General features: G+C 47.2%; 1 protein-coding gene across 1 annotated transcript; it reads right to left on the bottom strand.

Annotated features, from left to right (window-relative positions):
- Positions 1-134: 134 nt before the first annotated feature.
- On the bottom strand, positions 135-26,922 carry HPRT1 (hypoxanthine phosphoribosyltransferase 1). The gene is made up of 9 exons (XM_064159115.1): positions 26,783-26,922; positions 24,690-24,796; positions 22,522-22,705; positions 14,203-14,268; positions 13,215-13,232; positions 8,281-8,363; positions 5,130-5,176; positions 2,334-2,410; positions 135-1,321 (listed from the first exon to the last, which is right to left on the bottom strand). The coding sequence occupies exons 1-9, from the start codon at positions 26,807-26,809 to the stop codon at positions 1,274-1,276; spliced, it is 657 nt and encodes a 218-aa protein (XP_064015185.1). The 5' UTR covers positions 26,810-26,922; the 3' UTR covers positions 135-1,273.
- Positions 26,923-27,244: the final 322 nt, after the last annotated feature.

The following is a 27,244-nucleotide window of genomic DNA, read 5'->3' as shown; positions in this document are numbered from 1 at the left end:
CTCTCCCTTGGCCTGTCTCTAGATTAGCTTCATGAAAAGTCCCTCTGCAGCCTTCCTGCAGGATCCCTTCAGGTATTGGAAGGCAGCTCCAAGGTCTCCCTGGAGTCTTCTCCAGAATGAGTGGCATAGATGTGTGGGGCTTAAAGAGACAACCTTTATTTAAAGTACTTTGCTTTGTAGAACTTTAGAAAGTAAACATTACAACTTCTTTTGTTTTGCCTTTTTCTTATTTCCCCCCTCCCCAAATATATTAAACCTGTTTTTAACTTTTAAAGGCAATTTCACTGACTGATGCATGACTTTAGAGAGAAAAAAAGAGTCTAAACAACTCAACTGAAACTCTATTTTAAATATTCTCTTTTGGCATCCTATCTCCTTAAAAAAATACTATAAAAGGAAAATAAAAGGAAGCAAAAGACCCCCCCCAGAAAAATAAAGGACATTTTTTTCCCCTCAGACTTCTTTTACAGCAATAAGGCAACCTCAGGAGATCTGAAGGAGCTCCTTAGAGATTACAGATGCTGTAACTGGCTGCTCCTCATGCTTCACAACACCCAAAGGTGCATCTCTCCATCAAACCACCAGAGAATCATAGAATCAGTCAGGGTTGGAAGGGACCACAAGGATCATCTAGTTCCAACCGCCCTGCCATGGGCAGGGAAACCCTACCCTAGATCAGGCTGGCCAGAGCTCCATCCAGTCTGGCTTTAAACACCTCCAGGGATGGGGCCTCAACCACCTCCCTGAGCAACCCATTCCAGGCTCACATTTGTGCATGAAAATAGAAAAAAACAATTACATATTAAGTTTAGTTGTTTTTTTTTTTCCTTTCCTTTAAAAAAAAACCTTACTAACAGACCTGCCTAGCATAAAATGTTCTGCATTTACAGTACTCAAAACTGCTTCTCAGTTCTGGGTCGATGAGGTCGAAGCGATTCACCACTGCAAGAGTTTATTAAGAGTCTGGAGCTCACAAACAGCACAACCCAACCAGGGGCAGCAATAATAAAAGAGTCATAGTGCAAATCAAAATCATGAGTGCAGAGCTGCACTTGGTTTGTTTCAAAAACAGAAAAGAACAAAGATGAACTCTTCTATGATACATGCAATAAATTAAGTGTATGACAATGGGGCTGAGGCCCTTCTACATTTTTTTAGCTGGTGTACCAGAAGTTGAAGCCTGTGAAAGATAGGACTCAGTAAACAAAACAAACCCAAAAATAATAAAGGAAAGGTTTCAAAGCTGTGTTGTCAGAGTGCTTGGGATCTGCTCTCAGGCTTTGTACTTCTGCTTGCCCGTCTCGCTGATCACACAGATATGCTGCAAAAGAAGCAGAGAGAAAGCTGCTCTCAGAACGCTGCTGGCACAGACCAGCAGCTCACATCCTCACTCACTGATGTGGGCAGCAACAAAATGCAAGCACGATACATGGGTTTCAGTCTGAGAGGATCACAGAACCTGAGTTTCAGTCTGAAAGGATCACAGAACCTGAGTTTCCATCTGAGAGGATCACAGGACCTGAGTTTCCATCTGAGAGGATCACAGGACCTGAGTTTCAGTGTGAAAGGTTCACAGGACCTGAGTTTCAGTCTGAAAGGTTCACAGGACCTGAGTTTCAGTCTGAAAGGTTCACAGGACCTGAGTTTCAGTCTGAAAGGTTCACAGGACCTGAGTTTCGGTCTGAAAGGATCACAGAACCTGAGTTTCAGTCTGAAAGGTTCACAGGACCTGAGTTTCAGTCTGAAAGGTTCACAGGACCTGAGTTTCGGTCTGAAAGGTTCACAGAACCTGAGTTTCAGTGTGAAAGGTTCACAGAACCTGAGTTTCAGTGTGAAAGGTTCACAGAACCTGAGTTTCAGTGTGAAAGGTTCACAGGACCTGAGTTTCAGTGTGAAAGGTTCACAGAACCTGAGTTTCAGTGTGAAAGGTTCACAGAACCTGAGTTTCAGTCTGAAAGGATCACAGGACCTGAGTTTCAGTGTGAAAGGTTCACAGAACCTGAGTTTCAGTGTGAAAGGTTCACAGAACCTGAGTTTCAGTCTGAAAGGATCACAGGACCTGAGTTTCAGTGTGAAAGGTTCACAGAACCTGAGTTTCAGTGTGAAAGGTTCACAGAACGGCTTGGGTTGGAAGGGACATTAAAGCTCATCCAGTTCCAACCCCCCTGTTGCTTCCCCTCGAGCTCAAAAACCCCATCCTGCTGCTCCAGGCTTTGCTCTCATTGTTACACCACCAATGGAACATGATTTACAGAGGAGGGGGACTGATGTGAGGAGACTTCCTTCCTCTTGAGTTTTAAATGGGACAAAAACAGCTGGGAAAAATGACTTACATTCAAATCTCTGAAGTACTCATTGTAGTCTAGGGCGTATCCCACAACAAATTTGTCTGGCACTTCAAATCCAACAACTGAAAAAGACCACAAGTGACCAAGCATGTTAGAACAGAGCTTTGGAGTTCACCAGACCTTTTTCACAGAGGCAGTAGATAAGTAAGCCTCCTAACTCACTGCTTTCTTCCACTCAGGTCCCCTCAGATTAACACTGGAGCTGTTTTGCCATTTTAACTGACCTTGTTGATTTAATTTCTCAACTAAAGCCAAACTAAAGAGATGTATTTGTTGGTTCCCACGGTGCTAGCGTGCAGCCTGCGGGGAACTGAATGGAAGCACTTCAGACAGGGCATTCCCACCCAAACAAAAACTCCTCCAAAAATTCCCTGCAGCTTTGGAAACACATAAAACCCAAAAGCCAACACTTCCCAGCATTTCCTAGAAGCTCCATGTGCCAGTGTAGCAGCAGTGGAAGCGATGAGCACAGCACGAGTTCTCCTCCTGGTTATCATTCCACCTCTGGGAACAAGACCCCCATCTGGGGTAGGGCTGCAGGAAGGGCAACTTTTGGTGCCACAAGTGATGTCACCTTTGATGTATGGCACATTTGGTTTCATGTTTGAGAAGGCAGAACTCTACCAGAGGCAGCTGATTCTTGTAGCAGGTAAAAAGGACATGGAGAACACCAGGGAGGGGTCTTTGCCTATGGCTACCTCCAAGTTTTGAATGTTCCAGATGAGCTTTGCCACTGACAGGGGCTGATGTCTAGAGCCAGCATTTCCACATCCCCCAACCTGAATTCCCTTCCTCTCTTTGGTTACACTTTAAACACCCTACCCTTCCTGAATTTGTATTTTGCCTTCCTCTTTTGCATTGTGCAAAGCAGTAATGAGTAAGCAGGTTCCAGTCACCAGCTCCTGCCACACTATGGATGTGCAAGTCCAAGAGGGCTTTCTGTGACATGCTGGGAGAGTGGTCACAGGAAAAAGTGAGTATCAGACCCACAGCTACTGCATTGTTAGCCAATCCTTGGCCTAGGTGGACTCCACTCTTGAAACCTGCAGGCAACAAGTGAGTATCAGACCCACAGTTACTGCATTGGTAGCCAATCTTTGGCCTAGGTGGACTCCACTCTTGCAACCTGCAGGCAACAAGTGAGTATCAGACCCACAGTTACTGCATTGGTAGCCAATCTTTGGCCTAGGTGGACTCCACTCTTGCAACCTGCAGGCAACAATGTGGTATGTAGGAACACACTCTGACTGCTAAAGCACATCTTAGCTGCCAGCTCCATGGCAGAGAGGATAGTGAAGAGCAAAGAGCACTCTGATCTCCATGGAGTCACCTGCAGGTTTCAGAAGCAGGTGGTGGGTTTTGTGTGTTTGGTTGTGAGCTTTTAACTCCCAAAGAAGCTGCTCAGCTACTCCACAGATGGCCTCAACAGTCTTTAAAGCAGTTTGTGAGTGGTCAGACAGTATCAGTTTGACCTGTCCACACACACACATGCTACAAAATGACCCCCAAAATATCAAATTTATATAAGAGATTTCCAAATGGCCTCCTCTCCTCATGCTAAAACAAAAAGCTCCTGAGCACAGGAGAGCTGCAGAGCTTTTCCCTCCCTGGCTGCAGCAAGGGTCTAATGGAAAAACAAGGAGATAAACTGTGCAGTTCAAAGATAAGGCTGGGTGGGCTTCTGGCAAAATTAAGATGGTTTTTAGATCTGCTTGGCCTCACAACACAGAGATAAAGCAGAGCCCAAGGCATTACTGCCTTGTGGCCTCTTCTTTCAGAGCTCACGTGTCCTGCACTGAGCAGGCTGTCACTGTGGACAGATGGCAGAGCAAGTCACCTGCTGCAAGATGCCCAGCAAGCCAACCATTAACTCAGCTAAGCCTCTAATGAGATCTGGGGAATGAGGGGCACCCCTGCCTGAGGGGAACACCTCAGCTGAGCTTTAAAGCATGCAGAAACTTCAGTTCCAGTACTATGATGGCAAAGACAAGACTCTGCTGCTAAGTTCACTCCTTTTCCACAGTGAAAGCACACAGCCTAGATTAACAGGAATTTGGCCTCGGGAGCACATGGCCCTTAAACCACATAGCCCTTCCTGAGGCAGGAGGAGCTGCCTGGTACCACTGCCTGCTGTGGGTGCTTCTTACTTCTGTATGGTCTTGGGCTAGACAGGAGGAGGTAAGAAATGAGCAATTCAGCTGCCCAGACCTTACTTTTAGGGTAAACTTGTATTGGACCTGCTACTTCCTGTGCTCCTGAGGACATCCACGTGACATGAGACAGCTCCATTTATGCACCTGAATCACAGTATTATCAGGGTTGGGAGAGACCTCACAGATCATCAAGTCCAACCCTTTACCACAGAGCTCAAGGCTAGACCATGGCACCAAGTGCCACGTCCAATCCTGCCTTGAACAGCTCCAGGGACGGTGAAGGTGAATCTAGCAGCTTCTTCTGATCAAAGCAATTGACTACAGGTAAGCTGGGAGAATTTGCACACAAAAAGGGTGTAACCTGGAATAGAAACATCAAAATTTGCTTTTCATACAGCAAAAGTTAATTAAGCAAGGATCAGACTCAATCCAAATTAGCTCTGTTTAAAAAACAACAACAAAAAGTATTCCAAGTAATTTAAATTCTCTAAATAAGAGGGGAAAAAAATCTATTAAAAATTATTAGTAACAACTTGCTTGGGATGTCCTTGGACTTGGACCAAAGAGTACACAAAACACTGACATGGTTTTAGAGGGGAGTACTAAGAGTTGTTAAGAAGTCACTTACAGTCTGGCCGGTATCCCACGCTTCGAGGAGTTCTTTTTACCAACAAACTGTCAAAGAAAACCAAACTGAGACATGGAAAAGCACCAGGAACAAAGAGATGAGACTCTTTTGATGACAGACAAGCTGGATCTGGCCTAAATGTGTCTAAGTGAAAGCACAATTACACATATTTGGAAGTATTATTTTCTGCTGCAGCTGATCAGGGTGAAAGGATCAAAATGAATCAAAGGAGTCACCAATGGTTCACAACCTAACTAACAGGTCTGCAAAAAAGAGGTCAGGAGATAGTGCTTGGATGGATTTTGGTTGTGGAAAGTGACTTAATGGGTTTTATGGGTGTTAGGAACTTCAGGCACAGTTTAGCTTCTAGGTAAAGAGATGACAACTTGAGATCTGAGCTCTTTTCATTAGCATTACGAAGCCAAACTTCAGCTGCTTACATGCAACCTCAACTGCACTTGCACAATGTGTCCTCAACTGCTTTCCTCCACTGGCAGTGCTAATTACCCCCATAAAGCAATGGTCATTGGTTCTCACCATCAGGTGATACAAACCAGCTTCACTTTCCCAGGTTGAAGAGTCAGAGGTGTAAAAAAGCATGGAGAGCCTGAGCTGAGGGTATTTGTAGTGAGCAGAATGTCCTGCTAGCTTAATTGGATTCACTTATTATCCATTTGAGCAGCTCTACAACCCCACAGGCCTGACAATTGTCTGCCTTTGAGGTGCAGGCTTTGGGAGGATGGCTGAACTGACAGACTGAGGTCAACAACTCCATGTGTCAAGCACAGACTCTTCTGGCTCACTCCTAAAGGTAGAGCTTCATTTGCCAGAGTCACAGTTTCAATTACTAGGCAGCTTCTGAAAGTTCTAGTTGTGAGACTTCATTTTTTTGGAGAATGGGTGTAGGATTTGAAGAAAGAACCCCCAAAATCATATTAACATCACTTAATTCCCCTCTGCCTGCTGCAACTGATTCATTGTCAGAAAGAGAGAGGCAAGGGAAGTTCTGGAGCCCTCACTACAAGAAGGATGTGGACGTACTGGAGTGTGTCCAGAGAAGGGCCGGGGGGATGATCAGATACGAGGACAGACTGAAAGAGTTGGGGCTGTGCAGGCTGGAGCAGAGGAGGCTCCCAGGTGACCTTAATGTGGCCTTTCACTATCTGAGTGGGGCTACAAAAAAGCTGTGGAGGGACTTTTTAGGCTGTCAGGGAGTGCCAGGACTGGGGGGAATGGAGCAAAGCTGGAGGTGGGGAGGGTCAGGCTGGAGGTGAAGAGAAAGTTGTTGAGCAGGAGAGTGGTGAGAGGCTGGAATGGGTTGCCCAGGGAGGTGGTTGAGGCCCCATGGCTGGAGGTGTTTAAGGCCAGGCTGAATGAGGCTGTGGGCAGCCTGCTCTAGGGTAGGGTGTCCCTGCCCATGGCAGAGGGGCTGGAACTAGATGATCCTTGTGGTCCCTTCCAACCCTGACTGATTACTATGATTCTAACTACAAGCTATGGAATGATTCCTATTTACCTGCTCAGGTCTTTGGCAGATTCAAATTACTGCAACAGGTTTAAACATCAGAACACTGAACTTGACTCCTGCTCTATTATACTCCTCCAGTGCACTGTTAGGAGCCTACTCAGTGACAAGTACTTAAAATCTGGCATAATTCAGCCAGCCAGAGAGAAACCCTCAACAACCTCACCTTCAGCAGGTCACCTCCAGGTTATCAGCAAGAAGAGCTGTTCTCATAGGTCTAACAACTGCTTGGGCATTGTTATGGCAACACAGCTAATCAGATACTACACACAGCTCTGCTTTCTTCTCTTAATCCCCAGCCACTGTTATGCTCTCCTTGTAAAATACACAACCACATCTTAGCAGCATCAAAGATGCCATCTAAAAACAACTAGGAAGAATGTTAATTGGCTAATAATACAATACTCTCCTCAATATTCCTTGTTAGCTGCTAACTGATTAAAGATGTAGCTAACTCAAAAAGCCTGGCAGAGCATATGGCTGAGTAGATCTCAGAGAGTGACCTCTAAAGCTCAGCTGCACTACACAATGAAGTCAGTGTGCAAACTAATTTAATTATATAATTAAAGAAGGAAAAGTGAACATAAACATAAATGAAAGGTCTCCACTGCACAGCTACATCACTGCAGCTTGATGAGGTTGCAGATAGCATGAGCAGAAACATGTTTGAGTAGATACTATATATATAAGTGACAACCACTGCCTTTTTTTATCCCCTTCTCTAGGAAAAATCTAACATGTATGAACTAAATTTGGGTGGAAAATATCTCTTCTTGATTTGAGAGGGGTTTGGGGTTTCTTTATAAGCCCAAAAGATTTAAATTCTTCCATATACTTCCAAACCTAAAGTAGGCTTAGGTAAAATCCCATAAATCATAGAATCAACCAGGTTGGAAGAGACCTCCAAGCTCAGCCAGCCCAACCTAGCACCCAGCCCTATTCAGTCAACCAGACCATGGCACTAAGTGCCTCATCCAGTCTCTTCTTGAACATCTCCAGGCATGGTGACTCCACCACCTCCCTGGGCAGCCCATTCCAATGCCAATCACTCTCTCTACCAACAACTTCCTCCTAACATTCAGCCTGGACCTCCCCTGGCACAGCTTGAGACTGCGTCCCCTTCTGTTGCTGGTTGTGTGGGAGAAGAGACCAACCCCACCTGGCTACAGCCTCCCTTCAGGGAGTTGTAGACAGCAGTGAGGTCTACCCTGAGCCTCCTCTGCTGCAGGCTGCACACCCCCAGCTCCCTCAGCCTCTCACAGGGTTTGTCTTCCAGGCCTTTCACCAGCTTCGTCGCCCTCCTCTGGACACGTTCCAGCACCTTACAATAAGGCAAGACAGGTAGCAGGCATGCACAGGCTGTCCCCTTCTGAAGCACTAAATTCTTCCAACAAGAAGACTGGAAGAAGTCTTGCCCCCAGCCTTCTTCTCATAAGAAGCAAAAGTGCTTTTGGAATTGAAACAAACACTAAACTCCACCAGACTGCAGCATACCTGACTCCTGCAGAAATGTTCCCTCCTGTTTCTCTTCTAGACAAGTGCATTCTCCCTCCCTCCCACTTCTTAAACACTGTGCCATTCTTAACATGAACTACAGCACAAATCATCACCATTAGAAGTTTTTACCTGGCTACTTTGACCATCTTTGGATTGTATTGCTTAAGGAGAGACAGCAATGTTTTCATTGTTTTACCAGTATCAATTATATCCTAAAAAAGGGAAAAAACCAAACAACAATAAATCAATTAAGTCATGGCAGAAAGAATATTAAACACCCCCCCTCAGGAAGCATTTTCAAGTGGCTTATGCACACATAGCATAAAAAGCTGCCAAAATGACTGTTTGTAATCAAACACAGGTGATGCAACACCATGGTGTGCAACACAGCTTGTGCTCAGGGTGAACAATGGCAGGTGAACAACGGTTGTTAACTGCTGTGGGGAACTGTGCCTTGGAGAACTGAACTCTGACCTTCTTGGCTCCTCTTGGAGGTTTTATGGCTTGTGCTCCTGGCTTGTTTCATTTGAAGATGCTAAAAGCAATGCTAATCTTGCAGCTGAGCTCAGCTTTAGAGAGAGATGCAGCCTGGGCTGCACCAAGAGGAGTGTGGCCAGCAGGTCAAGAGAGGGGATTCTGCCCCTTGATTGTGTTCTTCTGAGACCCCACCTCAAATATTGTGTCCAGTTCTGGAGTCTACAGTATCAGAAGGACACAGCTGTTGGAGCAAGTGCAGAGGAGGGCTGCAAAGATGATCCAAGGGCTGGACCACCTCTACTGTAAGGATAGGCTGAGGGATCTGGGGCTGCTTGGTGTGGAGAAGAGAAGACTCCAGGGAGACCTTAGAGCTGCCTTCCAACACCTGAAGGAAAGCCACAGGAGGCTGTGGCTGGAGAGGGACATTTCATAAGGGTTGTCTAGAGACAGGACAAGGGGGAAAGGTTCTAAGCTGAGGGAGAGCAGGGTTAGACTGACTCACAGGAAGAAGCTTTTCAGTAAGAAGGTGTTGAGACACTGGAATAGGTTGCCCAGAGAACTTGTGGATACCTCCTCCCTGGAGGTATTCAAGACCAGGTTGAATGAGGCCTTGAGCAACTAAATCCGGTTGAGAGGCATCCCTGTCCCTGGCAAGGGGGCTGGCAGTAGATGACCTCTAAGGTCTCTTCCAACCTAAGCCATTGTATGACACCATGTGTACAGCAGAAAGAAAAGAAGGAAAAAGAGGCAGAAGAACTTATTGCAAGTAGAGAAATAAGAAAGGAATGCAATTTACATTGCAGATCCAAGAAACAGCTGCAGGAATTGAACTGGGAATAGCTGGGTGCAGTCTATACTCAAACACACTGAAGGCAATTTGGACACACTCCTTCAATCCCATCCATTGCATGTAGAACCAGGGGGAAAAAAAAAGAACACAAGGGCTCACAGCAGCAGAAACAGACTCCTCATCTGGACTGAAATAACCACAGCATCTTTAGAAGGACAGTGCTCACCCTGCCCTGAAATGAAATCTGCTTGGAGTGAAGGAGGTACATAATAGAGAAGCAGCTTATTTTCCCATGACTCCCAATCAAAATAGAAATCAAACAACAAAACTCGACAGAGCACCCATCAGCAATCACTTCTTTAGCAGTGAGTGCTTTTAATCATGGCTATAAACTCATAGAATCATAGAATCAGCCAGGTTGGAAGAGAGCTCCAAGCTCATCCAGCCCAACCTAGCACCCAGCCCTGGCCAATCAACCAGACCTTGGCACTAAGTGCCTCATTCAGGCTTTGCTCCAAGACCTCCAGGCACGGCCACTCCACCACCTCCCTGGGCAGCCCATTCCAATGCCAATCACTCTCTCTGCCAGGAACTTCCTCCTAACACCCAGCCTAGACCTGCCCTGCCACAGCTTGAGACTGTGTCCTCTTGTTCTATTGCTGGTTGCCTGGCAGAAGAGACCACCCCCACCTGGCTACAGCCTCCTTTCAGGTAGCTGTAGACAGCAACTCAACAATAAAGTCTGAGAGATAGATGAGGGTCAGTCAATAAACAGAAGCAGCTACTTGAATACTCTAAATCCAGAACTAGTTTTGTACCAAGTGATGATCTGCTTATTGGAGGTGAATCTCTGCTTTGTTCAGTGTAGTTTTTTGCACATGGAAGGGATGCTGTATAAAAAAGCCCTGTACAAGACATGAATTCTATAATAAATGTGCATTTTTATTGTTTGCCAGCTCAAAGGGTGATTGGAAGAAGGGAATAAGTCAAGTCACCAGATAGATGATTCACTGAACAAATGAGAAACTAACCTAGTTTAGCTGTGGGGGCCTCGAAAGACAAATTCATCTGAAGTAGAACAGATCCATAATGAAATGCATCTGCCTATCTGAAGCAAAATATACTTCAAAAGGATGCCACTGGTCACAGATGACTGCTGTATACAAACTATTTTGGTAGGAGCTTTGGAACTGAATGTGCTTCCTGTGGAATAATAAAACCTCAGATGTAAAAATAAAACAAAGCCATACCCAAACTCCCTCTTTTATGAGAGGGCACATCCTTCCCCTTTGCTGCTGAATCAGTTGCCATAGCTGTTTTCTTTGTTGACAAACAAGTCATTGTCCTTATTTGGAGCCTTTAGAATCACAGAAGATCATACAAGATCATAGAATCAAGCAGGTTGGAAGAGACCTCTAAGATCACCCAGTCAAACCTAGCACCCAGCCCAAGCCAGTCAACTGGACCACGGCACTAAGTGCCTCATCCAGGCTTTGCTCCAACACCTCCAGGGATGGTGACTCCACCACCTCCCTGGGCAGCCCATTCCAATGCCAATCACTCTCTCTGACAACTTCCTCCTAACATCCAGCCTATACTTCCCCCTGCACAACTTGAGACTGTGTCCCCTTCTTCTATTGCTGGTTGTCTGGGAGAAGAGACCAACCCCACCTGGCTACAACCTCCCTTCAGGTAGCTGCAGACAGAAATGAGGTCACCCCTGAGCCTCCTCTTCTGCAGGCTGCACACCCCCAGCTCCCTCAGCCTCTCCTCATATGGTTTGTGCTCCAGGCCTTTCACCAGCCTTGTTGCTCTTCTCTGGACACCTTCCAGCACCTCAACATCTCTCCTGAACTGTTTTGTTTGGATCTAAGATCACTGAGTCCAACCATTGACCTAAGACCACCATGTCCACCATAAACTGTGTCCCCATGTGCCATGGCCACACATTTCTTGAGCATCTCCAGGCATGGTGACTCCACCATCTCCCTGGGTAGCCTGTGCCAATCCCTGCTGCTAACTGATTAAAGATGTAGCTAACTCAAAAAGCCTGTCAGAGCATATGGCTGAGTAACTCTCAGAGAGTGACCTCTAAAGCTCAGCTACACTACACAATAACAATTATTGCAGCAAAAACATCTCTCCTAATCTCCAACCTAAACCTCTCCTGGCACAATTTTATGTCATTTCCTTTCATTCTATCACCTGATACTAGGGAGAAGAGACCAACCCCCACCTGGCTCCAACCAGGTTGCCCAGGGAGACTGTGGATGCCCCTTCCCTGGGGGTGTTCAAGGCCAGGCTGGATGAGCCCTTAAGCAACCTGGGTTAATGGGAGGTGCCTATGGCATGGGGTTGGAACTGGATGATTTTTGAGGTCCCTTCCAACCTAAACCACTCTATAATTCTATGACTTGTTCTTCATAGTTCCTAGGAGGAACTTCTTTCTAGCGCTGCAATTTTAATTTCCTAGCTTGATGTCCTTAACACAGGACAAGAACATCCTTAGTAACTTTCTTCAGGCACTAGTGGTGTTCCCCAAGGATCAGTGCTGGAGCCAGTCCTGTTCAGTATCTTGAGGGGATTGAGTCCAGCATCAGTAAGTTTGCAGATGACACCAAGCTAGAGGCAGCTGTGGAATTGTTGGAGGGTAGGAGAGCCCTGCAGAGGGACCTGGCCAGGCTGGATGGGTGGGCAGAGGCCAATGGGATGAGATTGAACAAGGCCAAGTGCAGGGTTCTGCACTTCGGCCACAACAACCCCAAGCAGCACTACAGTCTGGGGCCAGAGTGGCTGGAAAGCAGCCAGGAGGAAAGGGAGCTGGGGGTGCTGGTGGATAGTAGGCTGAAGATGATCCAGCAGTGTGCCCAGGTGGCCAAGAGAGCCAATGGCATCCTGGCCTGGATCAGGAGCAGTGTGGCCAGTAGGAGAAGGGAGGTTATTCTTCCCCTGTACTCACCACTGCTCAGGCCACACCTTGAGTGCTGTGTCCAGTTCTGGGCCCCTCAATTCAAGAGAGATGCCGAGGTGGTGGAAGGTGTCCAGAGAAGGGCAACAAGGCTGTGGAGGGGCCTGGGACACAAACCCTATGAGGAGAGGCTGAGGGAGCTGGAGGTGTTTAGTCTGGAGAAGAGGAGGCTCAGGGGTGACCTCATTGCTGTTTACAACTGCCTGAAGGGAGGCTGTAGCCAGGTGGGGTTGGGCTCTGCTGCCAGGCAAGCAGCAACAGAAGAAGGGGACAGAGTCTCAAGCTGTGCCAGGGGAGGTCTAGGCTGGATGTTGTTAGGAAGTTGTTGGCAGAGAGAGTGATTTCCCATTGGAATGGACTGCCCAGGGAGGTGGTGGAGTCACCATCTCTGGAGGTGTTCAAGAAAAGACTGGATGAGACACTTAGTGCCATCGTTTAGTTGACTGGCTTGGGCTGGGGGATAGGTTGGGCTGGACGATCTTGGAGGTCTCTTCCAACCTGGTTGATTCTATACTTTTTAATATTTAAACAAACAAACAAAAGGGCTGGTTTAGAACTGCCAGAAGCCCAGCAAACAGAAAGAAAACACAACCATTTTTTTACAGGGATGTTTTCCTCGTTCAATTTAGCAGCAGCTGAATGCATCTTGAGAATTCAAAGCAGAGATAATTTCAAATTCAAAACCCACTTGTAAAAATTCAGGGCTAGAATCAGAAGCTGGAAGCCTTGAAACCAGAAATTGTAGGCTTTCTGGCTTAAGAACAACTGTTATAAAGATCTCTTTTACCAGTCACAAAGAAGAACTTCCAAGTGGAACAGAATACTTACTTCTACGATCAAAACATTCTGGTGGGAAGAAGAAAAAAAAACAACAATAAAAACCCATTAATATCTAAGGCATATGTCACTTCAAAATACATATTCATCTTTAGAACTTATCCTTTTTATTGCAGTTAAATATTTGCACCACTGCTTATGTCCACACCTGCCACAGCGAATTCTCTGCCGTGAACATTTCTGATGCTCTACTAATTATGAGATCCTCCTCAGCATCTCACACTGGGTAGAAAGTGGGCTTGAAATTATTTAGACTTTGAAGGGTTTAGATGAATGCAAAAGAGATCAAAACACAGTAGTGTCATAGTATAGAGATAAGTGCAGTTCCATCCTACCTTCATGTTGACCCATGGAAAGATCCCAGATGTGTAAGGAGAAGGGGAAAGCCATGGCAGAGAAGGGGAAAGCCATGGCAGAGAAGGGGAAAGCCATGGCAGAGAAGGGGAAAGCCATGGCAGAGAAGGGGAAAGCCATGGCAGAGAAGAAGGCTCTGATGCTTTAACCCTAGACATCTGCCTCAAGGATCTCCACAGAGTCACTGGAGAAAAGCACATTCCCTATTCTGTTCCCTCCTCTCATCATATAAACCTGTTTTCTGTAACAGCAACTTCTGGACTACACATCTCAACAGCAGGAATTCCCACCACAGCTTCACTCAAACAGCAGCACAGCAAATAAATCATGCTGCTATCTCCTAAAGGCAGTTTGCAGACAACAGCTCACACAAGATTCTTCTTCTCAGGCACTGCAGAAACACAAATCTCTTACAACTCTGTTGAGGCTGATGAAGATTTCACTAAATTCAGACTAAACCAAGGGCTTGGGTGGGGCTTATCCACTCTCCTTTTGTACAGTGGCAAATATTTAAATGCAATTTGTCAGCTTTCTTGTTTTAAAACTGTAATCTCCACACCTTAGAAGAACAACCTTAAAAGCATGCAGCTATATGGGTTGGGTCGAAACATACAAAGAGCCATACCTTTCCAGTCAAGGTTGAGAGGTCATCTCCACCAATGACTTTTATATCCCCAGTTGACTGATCATTCTAAGAAAGAGGAAGGGTGAGCATTAGAATTAAAACAGTAATAATGGTCATTAATGATAGAATAAGATGAATTTTACAGATAGAACAGCAAGGGTATTTTTTTCTTCCAGTAGACATCAACATGTTAATCCTTTCAGAAACACCAAGAGCATCTCTCTATCAACTAAGAAAGGAGAAGTGATGAAATTCCAAGATGGCATTTCAGAGTGAAAATTGCTTGACAAGAGATCTGCATAAATGCAGGCACCATCTCTCATCTCTGACTATTAGACATACATATGTAACTCAAAAGATAAGATTTGCCATGCATTCCCTACAGATATGGAAATCAGACAAAAAAGCACTCCAGTTTCCAAGCTGCCTGCTGCTACATAGCTGCTCATTTCCATTTTAAACTTTAGTGCTTCAGAGAGCCTTCCCCTCTGAATAAGCAACCCTAACAGCAACAAGAATAGCCAACAAACAAGGCACAGCTTCAGATTTAGAAGCAGAAACTACCAAAAATAGCCAGGAAAAGCTTATGTTTGCCTAGCTTACCACAAATATTGGTAGTACATCAAATTACTTCTTGCAGTAGCTGAAGAGCAACACAGGTACAGCACTGCAGAACAGCATTTTGCTTCAATAAAGCTAAGCTTTGATACAAACATAAATCTAAGTCAAAATACCTGAGTGAGTGAGCTAAAATACCTGAGTGAGCTAAAATACCTGAGGGAGTGAGCCAAAATACCTGAGGGAGAGAGCCAAAATACCTGAGGGAGAGAGCCAAAATACCTGAGGGAGAGAGCCAAAATACCTGAGGGAGTGAGTGAAAATACCTGAGTGAGTGAAAATACCTGAGTGAGTGAGTGAGTGAGTGAGTGAAAATACCTGAGTTAAAATATCTTAGAAATAAATTCTTTACAGTGAGAGTGGGGAGACAATGGGACAGATGGCCCCAGGGAAATTGTGGATGCTCCCTCCCTGGAAGTGTTCCAGGCTAGGGCATGGGGGTTTGGAACTAGATGATTTTCAAGGTCCCTTCCAACCCAAACCATACTGTGATTCTATGTTCAATGACCCAGCAGGCACACACACTTCTGCTGAATGCCTGAGATCTTGGCTGAATCAACCACAAAAATGTGATTTACTTAAGTACTGTAGCCATAAAGCTAAAAGATGTTTCCTGTGTTCACTCTGTCTTAAAATTCTCTTAAATAACAGCTTCTTTAAACTTTGTCTTGTTTGTGTTAGAGGATCCTCTCTTATCCATTCCTACACTAACAGGGATGGATTTCATCATCCTTCCATGGAAGGATGTAAAAAAGATTCCTTCCAAAACAATGATGGATAAAAACGGTACAGGTATTTGTGCCACTAAAATGATGTGCACAGATGACAGCCTCCTAATGCTGAGTAAATGAAAAAGGATCAGGTTCCTGAGTCTGAAAATCTGTTTGGTTACAAAGCAACATGCTACACTCAAAACAAGAACATCACTAAGCTACAGGCTACTGTAAACCTTTGCTTTAGGCCTCTTAAAGTGTGATGATCAGCAGAGTAAAACCAACCTAACCTAGAGAAGTTTTCCTCTCCCTTCCCACTAAAACACATACAAATTGCTACACCTTTTAATGCAAAACATCAAACTTGACTGGCATATAAAGCTGTGTTCCTATGCAGGTACTGAGTTCTGAGCAACCAAAGGATAAAAACCAGTTAAAAAGAACTTCCAGCCCTGGTTGCAAACAGACTGCCATTGGAAAGAACTTTCTTTAATCATTAAGCCATGTTTTAATTATCTTCAGAAGCATTACTTCTGATATCAGACCTGGTAAGACAGAATCACAGAATGGTAGGGGCTGGAAGGGACCTCTGGAGATCATTGAGCCAAGGCAGGTTCACCTGAAGAAGGTCAAAGACTTTAATGCCTTGTGGTTTAACTCTTCCCACTGCCTTCCCATGGTCACTGATGGAAAACAATAATGCTTTAGGAGGCCATAAATCCTGACTCAAATGACTCCAAGACCACTGTGCTAGTTTGAAGCTAGCTAGAATGTTTTGGTGAGAAGAACTAGATCACAGGCTGTGAAAGACAAACAAGGGTGATGTCTACTTCACTTATAGGCTTGCTGAGATGTACAAGAACAAGAATCCAAGCATAGATAAGGCACTTATTCTGCTTGGGAGCTCTGAGCTGCATCTCTCTCTCTAGCCACTCTGCTGTCTCTCTGATTAATCCACTTTGCTTCATAACCCCCTGGTTGAACCTCCATTCTTCCTTGGCACTGGGGTAAGGTTGAGAGGGGTGGGAGAAGGTGGAAGGGTAGTTGGGAGCCCCTCCTGGGCTGGGTTTCTGGGAGGGCTGTAGTGTTTCTGTATTACCTTTTACCTTGTCTCTTTCTGTCTATAACTGTACATACTGTAAACATCTGCTTGTATATTGTGCTAGCTGTAAATATAAGCCTCATTCAATTCCCAGAGCCAACTGAGTCTAGTCTGGGTGATTTCCAAAGTGAGGGGGGCAGGTAACACCCAAACCATCACAGACCACCTTCCTCACAGTGTTTGCTCTAAGGCTTGGTTAAGAGATCTTTCAGAACCTTGCTGTGATTAGCTAACCAGAGCTGACCATGACAATCCCTCTTTTCCCACCTGACAGTGCCCTTCATGACTACACGAGCGATGCTTGCTCGTTTCCAAGCTGAAATGCAAGAGACTGGTGAAAAACCATTCCTCTTGCAGCACAAACCAAATAAACTGTTTGTCAAGAACACTGAGATCTGGATCTGCTCACAGACATTATCTTTCCATTTCCTAACAGCATGCCAGATCATTGAAATTCATCCATAAGGACTGAAGTTACAAGCAAAGTTTAATCACAGCCTGATCGCGTCAGTATTCTTGGGAGAATTATTTTTGGGTGCAGAACAGTATGAACTCTGAATTGCAACACAAATCCTCCCCCCCTTCCCCTCCCAATACACTTGTAAATATTAAATGATGGGTTTGAAACAAGAATAGAACCTAATTACATCCATTTCAGAGCCATTACACAAGTTCAGCTGCTCTGTTTACGCACCCAGGGTATTTTTAACATCTTTTATCCCATCTGTAAAGACAGGCAGCATGATGTAGTTATCAAATCCAAAGAAATCTAGCTCCACTTTCAACTGTCCATCAGAGTCTGTGATGGCTTTCATAGAATCAACCAGGTTGGAAGAGAACTCCAAGATCAGCCAGTCCAACCTATCCCCCAGCCCTAGCCAGTCAACCAGACCATGGCACTAAGTGCCCCAGCCAGGCTTGGCTTCAACACCTCCAGCCACGGCCACTCCACCACCTCCCTGGGCAGCCCATTCCAATGCCAATCACTCTCTCTGCCAACAACTTCCTCCTAACATCCAGCCTAGACCTCCCCTGGCACAGCTTGAGACTGTCCCCTTCTTCTGTTGCTGCTTGCCTGGCAGAAGAGACCAACCCCACCTGGCTACAGCCTCCCTTCAGGCAGTTGTAAACAGCAATGAGGTCACCCCTGAGCCTCCTCTTCTCCAGGATAAACAACCCCCAGCTCCCTCAGCCTCTCCTCACAGGGTTGTGCTCCAGGCCCCTCAACAGCCTTGTTGCCCTTCTCTGGACACCTTCCAGCACCTCAACATGTCTCTTGAATTGAGGGGCCCAGAACTGGACACAGTACTCAAGGTGTGGCCTGAGCAGGGCTGAGTACAGGGAAAGAAGAACCTCCCTTGTCCTGCTGGCCACAGTCTTCCTGATCCAGGCCAGAATGCCATTGGCTCTGCTGCCCACCTGGGCACACTGCTGGATCATCTTCAGCCTACTATCCACCAGTACCCCCAGGTCTTTTTCTTCCTGGCTGCTCTCAGCCACTCTGTCCCCAGCCTGTAGTGCTGCTTGGGGTTGTTGTGGCCAAAGTGCAGAACCCTGCACTTGGCCTTGTTCAGTCTCATCCCCTTGGCCTCTGCCCACCCATCCAGCCTGGCCAGGTCCCTCTGCAGGGCTCTCCTACCTTCCAATAGATCAACAGCTGCTCCTAGCTTGCTGTCATCTGCAAACTTACTGATGCTGGACTCAATCCCCTGCTGCAGATCATCGATAAAGATGTTGAACAGGACTGGGCCCAGCACTGACCCCTGGAGAACACCACCAGTGACAGCTGCCAACTGGATGTGGCACCATTCACCACCACTCTTTGGGCTCAATGCAGATTGCTCCTCTTAACAAAGCACAGATTAAAACAACTGAGCTGATTTAGCATTCTGACACTATTAATGATGGAAGACCCAGGCAATCTGTTACATACATGTTCATGTTAGGACACTCTTATCCAGTCTGCCAAGTTATGCAATCTAAAGGACATAAATCTGGATATTAATAACCACCTAAGAGTCCACAGAAATGAAATGCTTGTAAATCCTGTAGTGAAGGCATCAGGTAACACGAGCTCCTCACTCATCTAGAACAAGAAACTGACAAAATCAACCCCCTCCCTCACCAACACCTCAAGGAAAACATTTTGCTTAGGCAGCTTTCTGTTCAAATTTCTCCTTTTAACATCTACTCCCTTGTACTATAAAAACAGGCTTACAATTTCCATTAAAATGAATTTTGCTGCTCACTGCCCTGTGAACATCAAAGCACAGGAGTTCTGGGGACTAATAAACAAAAGCAGCTGTAGTAAAGAAATAAACCAAAGCATGCCAAATGCACCAGCACAAGCAAAGAAAACATCCATGTAATGAAGCTGACTTGCTTTTTGACAGAGGGTTTTTCAGGTGTTTCAAATCATTTCTCCAAGAGTTTTTCCCAATTTAGCCAGAAAGGGGAAATGTGAAAGGGTGTAGTCTTTAGATTGGTTTTGAAACAAGTCATAGAATCATAGAATCAACCAGAATGGAAGAGACCTCCAATCTCAGCCAGTCCAACCTAGCACCCAGCCCTGGCCAATCAACCAGACCATGGCACTAAGTGCCCCAGCCAGGCTTGGCTTCAACACCTCCAGGCACGGCCACTCCACCACCTCCCTGGGCAGCCCATTCCAATGCCAATCACTCTCTGAAGTCAAGTAAGTTATTGGAAGGGATCATTGAAGAAAAGTATAAAATACACCTTTTCCTCACCAAAATATAAGGTAGAAGGTCATCATTTCCTATTCTTTGGAGGAGTGAAGGCTCCAGGGAGACCTTATAGTGGCCTTCCAGTACCTGAAGGGGGTTTCAGGAGGGCTGGGGAAGGACTTTTTACAAGAGCTTGTGGTGACAGCATGAGAGGCACTGGTTTTAAACTACAACAGGGTAGATTTAGATTGGATATTAAGAAGAAATTCTTGACAGTGAGGGTGGTGAGATACTGGAACAGGTTGCCCAGGAAGACTGTGGTTGCCATCTCCCTGGAGGCATTCAAGGCCAGGTTGGAAAAGGCCTTGAGCAACCAGGGCTAGTGTAAGTTCTCAAGGCCTTCAGCAGCCTGGTCTAGTGGAAGCTGTCCCTGGGCCTTCAGTTACCTGGACTGGTGGGAGGTGTCTTTGCCCATGGCAGGGGATTGGAACTGGATGATCTCTAAGATCTCTTCCAATCCAGACCATTCTATGAGCCTGTGAACATATTATCCTGTAATAGAGACATTCAGCTTTCTTTGTAGCTTTTACAGGCAGAATATAGAGGCATGTGGCAGCATAGTGATTAAATGGGCAGCCTGCAGGATCCTGAACTTTGGGAGAAGCAGAAGGAAATGGTGTCAAACAGCTCTCTCCACTGATGCAAATATGGTGCACAAGCACAAAGAACACCATTTGAGACACAAGCAACAGCTGACACAAAGCTTTCTGCCCAGCCTTGCCTTCTTGTTAAGGAGCATAACTTAATTACTGCCTTGTGTTCAGCAAATGTGAGCAGGGTTTCCAGGTAACCCCTGAGCAGGCAGTCCTGTGTATGCCTCAGGCAGGTAGAGTTGCTCCTCCTGAAAACTAAGGACTGAAGTCCAATGCAGTTCTGGGCTTCACCATGAAACAGCAATCATGAATTCATGGAGTTCTTCGACAGCTCCAAGCTAAGTCTGCAAATAACTCCATCTCTGGTTTCACAGTTTAACAAATGAAAGATGAGGCTGAGTTTCCAATTTAGCAATCTCTATTTTGTTTCTACTGCCATAAGCACTCATCTACAACTGAGACAAGCAGCCTGCACTGCTGACTTGAACGCAAACTTGCTAAGACAGAACGAACAGCATAACCTCACACAACAATTTATTCAAGCCCTCTGAACTAATTATTTCCATGCTCCAAGTGGAACAAATCATAAATTCTGTCCTAAAAACACAAGACTAGACTGTCAGTGACAGAATAACAGAAAGCTAGGTGTTGGTAGGGACCTCTGGAGATCATTGAGTCCAACCCCCTTCCAAAGGAGGTCCACCTGGAGGAGGTCAGGAAGCAAACAGTACTAACTGCGGTGGGCAGAGGCCAACAGGATGAGACTGAAGAAGGCCAAGGGCAGGGTTCTGCACTTTGGCCACAACAACCCCAAGCAGCACTACAGGCTGGGGACAGAGTGGCTAGAAAGCAGCCAGGAGGAAAGGGACATGGGGGTACTGGTAGATAGTAGGCTGAAGATGATCCAGCAGTGTGCCCAGGTGGGCAGCAGAGCCAATGGCATCCTGGCCTGGATCAGGAAGACTGTGGCCAGCAGGACAAGGGAGGTTCTTCTTTCCCTGTACTCAGCACTGCTCAGGCCACACCTTGAGTACTGTGTCCAGTTCTGGGCTACTCAATTCAAGAGAGCTGTTGAGGTGCTGGAAGGTGTTGAGAGAAGGGCAACAAGGCTGTTGAGGGGCCTGGAGCACAGCCCTGTGAGGAGAGGCTGAGGGAGCTGGGGGTGTTTAGCCTGGAGAAGAGGAGGTTCAGGGGTGACCTCATTGCTGTTTACAACTGCCTGAAGGGAGGCTGTAGCCAGGTGGGGTTGGGCTCTTCTGCCAGGCAAGCAGCAACAGAAGAAGGGGACAGAGTCTCAAGTTGTGCCAGGGGAGGTCTAGACTGGATGTTGTTAGGAAGTTGTTGTCAGAGAGAGTGATTGGCATTGGAATAGGCTGCCCAGGGAGGTGGTGGAGTGGTCGTGCCTGGAGGTGTTCAAGAAAAGACTGGATGAGGCACTTAGTGCCATGGTCTGGTTGATTGGATAGGGCTGGGTGCTAGGTTGGACTGGATGATCTTGGAGGTCTCTTCCAACCTGATTGATTCTATGATTCTATGAGCACGTATCTGCTTCTCTGACCTGCACAACAGTACCTCATGCTTCTCTCTTTAAAACTTACCCATTGCTCACATTCATTTTCACTAGAAAGTTGAGTCCTTGTGTTCAGAATGGAGATAAATTATTGTCCAATACTGTAAACCCCAGGCAACCTATGTTCATTCTTGACAAGGTTGTGCCATATTCAGTGGCCACCAATAAATCCAGGGGTTTGAATTTAGTGCTTCCTTAAGGCAAATTACAGCTGATTTGTTCATTTTTTTGGCTAAGCCACACAAAAGATAGGACAGGGAACTTGGATATAACATTTTTTGTAGCTTTCTAGTCTTCCTGTCCAATGAATGGTGTCCAAGCTACATAAAAAAGCCTACAATTACATTTATTGTAATCACAGCTGTAGGAGAATCTTTTGTATTATTCTAGAGTCACAGCTTTAGAGATGGGGTAGTGGGCAGAGGGGGAACTGCTTAAGAAGCAAAGGAGGTGCAAATCATCCCTCTGCTCTGCACTAAGATTTTACAAGGTTGCAGATCACAGAATGGAAGTCTCTTCCAGTCTGGACCAAAGGTCATCTAGCCCAACTAGCACATCTGCAATCAGCAGGGACATTCTCAACTAGATCAGGCTGCCCTGTTGAGCCTCACTTTGAATATCTCCAGGGAAGTGGCCTCAACCACTTCCCTGAGCAACCTCTTCAAGTCTTCCACCACCCTTATAGTAAAGAACCTGTTCCTAACATACAATCTACATCTGCTCTAGTTTGAAGCCATTGCCTCTAGTCCTGTCACTGCAGGCCTTTGTAAAGAGTCTCTCCCACTGATACACCAGTGTCTAAAAGAAAACACATTACACAATGAAGTAGAGAAAATCAGTTTGTGACTCTCAATTGCCTTCATTATTTGTTTAAGATTAGCACATTCTGGCAGTAACAATATTAAACCACCTCTGTTGCTAATTCAAAATCAGTCAGCCACACATACAAATTGCACAGTACTGCAGAGATACTTACACAGTAACTCTTCAATCTAATGAAGTCGACAGTCATGGGGATTGATTTGTCACTGTTTCTGTTCAGTGCTTTGATGTAGTCTAATAAATCAGCAAAAAACTTGTAGCCACCCTTGAGTACACAGAGCGCAACGATGTGGTGTCCTCCCATGCCCTTCATAATTTCTCGTGCCAGTCTCTCCGTCCTACACAAAACCAAGGAGGAGTTAGCTGTGGGAACACATTTCACTTGCTCACTAGAGCACAGCAGTGTTTTGTGCTGCTAGCAGCAAAGCCAGAAACACATTTTGCACAGAAATATTTGCCTACTACTTCGGTCGCTTTTGCACATTATTAGCCAACTAGGTTTGGCTTTTCAAGGTTAATCTAACAGTGGCACTGCCAAAGGCTTCTGTTTTCATACATCATGCCCAGCCAAAACAAATCTTAACACCCTGAAGCCGTTTCACTGCCAAATATGTGACATGAAAGGTGAGGATGTGTGTCCTCTGCCTCCAAAACAGGAAGGAGAAAACTTCCATGCAAGGAGCAACATAAGCTAACACAAGCAACAGGCAGCAGCCTGCACTGAGGAGCATGAAAATTCTCAAACTGATGCATTTATGTTTATTTGCTAAGTCAGAATGCCAGAAATTTGTCCTGACTGCAACATACAACACCAGCAAAGCAGAGCAAGAGAACGCTGCACCATTTACCCGCAACCAATGTTTCTATATTTATTTTGTACTTTACTTTAGCCAGCAATATATTTATTAAGGTGCCAGCAGCTTTGGCAGAGGAAACCAATGGCAATTTCTTGGTGACATGTACTTTGCCCAATTTTCCCCTCTACCAGGACTTCCAATGCAAAGGGGTGGCAGCACTGGCTCCCAATGCAAAGGGGTGACAGCACTGGCTCCCAATGCAAAGGGGTGACAGCACTGGCTCCCAATGCAAAGGGGTGGCAGCACTGGCTCCCAATGCAAAGGGGTGACAGCACTGGCTCCCAATGCAAAGGGGTGGCAGCACTGGCTCCCAATGCAAAGGGGTGGCAGCACTGGCTCCCAATGCAAAGGGGTGGCAGCACTGGCTCCCAATGCAGAGGGGTGGCAGCACTGGCTCCCAATGCAGAGGGGTGACAGCACTGGCTCCCAATGCAGAGAGGTGACAGCACTGGCTCCCAGTGCAAAGGGGTGGCAGCACTGGCTCCCAGTGCAAAGGGGTGGCAGCACTGGCTCCCAGTGCAAAGGGGTGGCAGCACTGGCTCCCAGTGCAAAGGGGTGGCAGCACTGGCTCCCAGTGCAAAGGGGTGGCAGCACTGGCTCCCAGTGCAAAGGGGTGGCAGCACTGGCTCCCAGTGCAAAGGGGTGGCAGCACTGGCTCCCAGTGCAAAGGGGTGGCAGCACTGGCTCCCAGTGCAAAGGGTGGCAGTATTTTTAACACCTCTCTCCCCTCTCATAGGAATATTTATTATATCTAATCAAAGAGGACTATGTAAAAATCTAGATGCATTCCTGTCTGCAAGATCTCCAGCAAGATCCATGCAGCACCACTCTTCAATGGCTGTGGGCCTCCAACAGTTGAATTGTGTTGCTCACTCTCTGAAAGGGAATTAGCAGGTAGCAAGCACGAAATAAAACCAAACTCCCTGGGCTTATGAGCTCATTTCTGATCATGCAAGATAAAACTTCTACAGTAGATGACAGATTTCAGCCAGCACAGAAGTGACAGACTGATATTGGCAGAGGCTGGTGTCCTTGCCAGAAGGTAGGTGGCTATTTACCATATGACCATGCAGAAGTCTAAGATGATGGGATTAATAATTTACTTTGATTAATATCCTAAGGAAATTCAAGGGACTGTAACTGTTTCACAACAAATTATGACTTCTAATTATGTTTTAAGAAGGTAAACCATCAAAGAAAAGCTGGAAAGAAAGTTGTGCATTGCCACATACCACAAAATTTCCCTTGGGAATCATGATAAATACCCAAACTTCAGCGTAAGTGCAAACACATCAACTCTTAGAAGGCAAACAAGAAAGAGTTAATTAGCACTTGTACTTCTTAGCCTCTAATTAAATGTAATCTATTTAGACAGTCGCCAGGCAGTAAAACTCTCACTGGGAGATTGTTTACTCCAGCATCACTGCATCAGCTGGAGCACTGTACTGTCTGAGGTCAAACCAACCTGTCCATGATGAGGCCATGAGGAATATAGACTTTTTCCAAATCATCTGCATAATGTTTAGGTATGCAGAACAAGTCCAGGTCATAACCTTGCTCATCATCACCAATCTGGAAAGGAAAGAAAGTGAGATAAGTCTGTGGGCAGAAAATGCAAGTCCTCTGCTTCCTTCAGTAAACTACCAAGCCCATAACGATCAGGATCACCTTGTTTCCCCTCTCTGTAACATTACTCACACCGAACGTTGCTCCAGGAGCAATCTAACAGAACCTAAATTCGAACAGAGTCGTTTGAAACGCCGCCTGAGCTGTTGTGCAATACAACGCGTGGCAGAAATTACGTCCTGACAACATTCTCCTACATCAGAGAGCTGCTGCTGCATCACAGGCAGTCTCCTTATGCCCCTAAAAAACCCAAACCAATCAAGGAGATTTTGGGCACCTTTGTATAATGCAACATCTGCATGTGCAAACTAGGCAAGCAAGAGGTTTTGACATGGATACCTTCCAAATCTCCACCAACACCAAATCACAACAAAACACAAGAGCCAGTCTCCAGGACAAGACAGCTACATGTGCGTGACAAGTCAGGCTGCTGTGCAGCAAACCTCCTCAAGACCACTATCTGCAAACTGGGGAGGTTCAAGACTTTTTGGGACGTGAAGCGAAAGCCTTACTTCATCAACCTGCTCTGCACGGGCAGATTCCCTGGGAGGCACAGCCTGCAACACTAGCAAGTGCATAATAATTAGGACAAGGGATTAGCATATGCATATAATTACGAACAAACACCGCCGAGGTTCGGCGCACATTGTCACGGCAGCCTCCGCTGAACCTTTAACCCTCCCGCAACAACGGCACTGTGGTTTTTAATTAGTCCACTCTCCAGTTACGCAGCTCAAAGCGTTATTGAGCGCAGAGAGAATCTCCGAGGGGAAGCTGCAGTGACAGCTCACCAGGACCGGCTTACCGTTGCCCCTGCAGGACATAATCGTATTTCGGTGTCCAAGGAACCAGTTACCTGCCCTGTGATCAGACAGCTGTTTGCACGGCTTTGTTGTCTAAGCCCTAATGAGCATTTCCCCTCCCCATCATCCGAAACGGATCTAAGAGAACCTGTGTGAGCTACCCACGGCGCTGGCTCAGGCAAAGAGACCCTGAGCAGCGTCCCTGCAACCCAGAGCAGGCTGTGACTTTAACAGGTCCCACACCCACCAAACATGCGGCCTTTTCCTCCAGTTCAGCCCCGTCGTTATATCCGTATCTATGTATCTATTCCTTTCCCTTCCTTTTGGCAGGGAATCGACCCTTCCTACAGGTTTTATCAGCTTATTTTCATTGACCGCAGGGATTTACAGCCACAAGCCCGCGGCCGGCAGAGCTCTCAGCCCCGAAGACGCCACACGTTATTTCATGAGCCTCTGGCTTTAAAAAGTCCACAGATAATTACAGAATGAATGCATAGGAGCCTTAGCAGCTACGGCAATGATGAAAAAAATTATATACACATCTCCCCTAGATGCTGTTCCTCCAGAATTACATCCTAACTTCAGCACTGAGGCACTCCCAAGCCGGTGCCTCCCCGGCACGCCGCGAAAAGCAACAGGAATCGGAAGTTGTGCCGCGCCGGGCTCAGGCTGCTGAAGTTATTCCACCTTCATCTCTGCGGCGGCAACTCCGGCGTCCTCCGCCTTCCAAGCCTTCCCAGACGCTACCCGGCACCGCCAATCCTCCCTCCCGGAGCGCTGCCCGCAGCGGGCACTGAGGCCTCGGCACCGCGCGGGGCAGGGGAACGCGCCATGCCCGGCTGAGGGCAGGGAGAGCCCCGGGCCCGGCGCCGGGAGGCCGTTGCTCCCCTCAAGGTGACTCGGCGGGGCGCCGGCCGCCGCCGCTGCGGGATGACTGCCGCCCCGCTCCCTCACTAATCACCACCTTTCTGGGGGAGGCAGGACCTGCTCCCCGCTCCCCTCACCGGCGACTGCAAGGCGGGAGCCACCCGCTAAGGCGCCCGGCAGACCCCAGCTCGGCGCGGCGGCAGCGGGCAGGCGTCCCCGCGGCGGAGGGAGCCGCGGCGGCGGCGCCGAGGGCCGCACTCACCACGATGCAGGGGCTGGGGGTCGCCATGGAGCGGGACGGCCCGCCGGCAGAAGCTGCGGGCGGCGAGGTGGAGCGGCACGGCGGTGGCGGCAGCTGGCGGCGAGGAGGCGCCGCGCCCCGCAGCGGCCCCGGCCCCGGCGCCGCCTCCGCTCCCTCCGCGCTCCCCGCCCTCAACATGGCCGCGGCGTGCGCTCCGGAGGCCTTCACCGGCCCCAGCCCCGGCCCAGTGCGGGGGCTGGGGACGGGGAGAGGAGCAGGAATAGAAGGAGGGATAGGGGTGAGGATGAGCATGGGGCGGGCCCGCTGCGCACGGCCGGCAGCCGCCTGCTCTGGAGGCGCGGACAGCTGCCCCCGGCCGCGGCTACCCCAGAGGGTCTGGGCGGTCTTTGCCCGCCGCCGGTCCCCTCTCTCATCCTCATTCACCCCCGTGCCATCGCGGGCGCACTGCCCTCGCTACTGCTG

This window comes from Pogoniulus pusillus, chromosome 19 (assembly GCF_015220805.1).
Source record: "Pogoniulus pusillus isolate bPogPus1 chromosome 19, bPogPus1.pri, whole genome shotgun sequence".
NCBI lineage: Eukaryota > Metazoa > Chordata > Aves > Piciformes > Lybiidae > Pogoniulus > Pogoniulus pusillus.
Note: the sequence above shows the minus strand (reverse complement) of the source record. Positions and strands in the feature narration are given on the sequence as shown.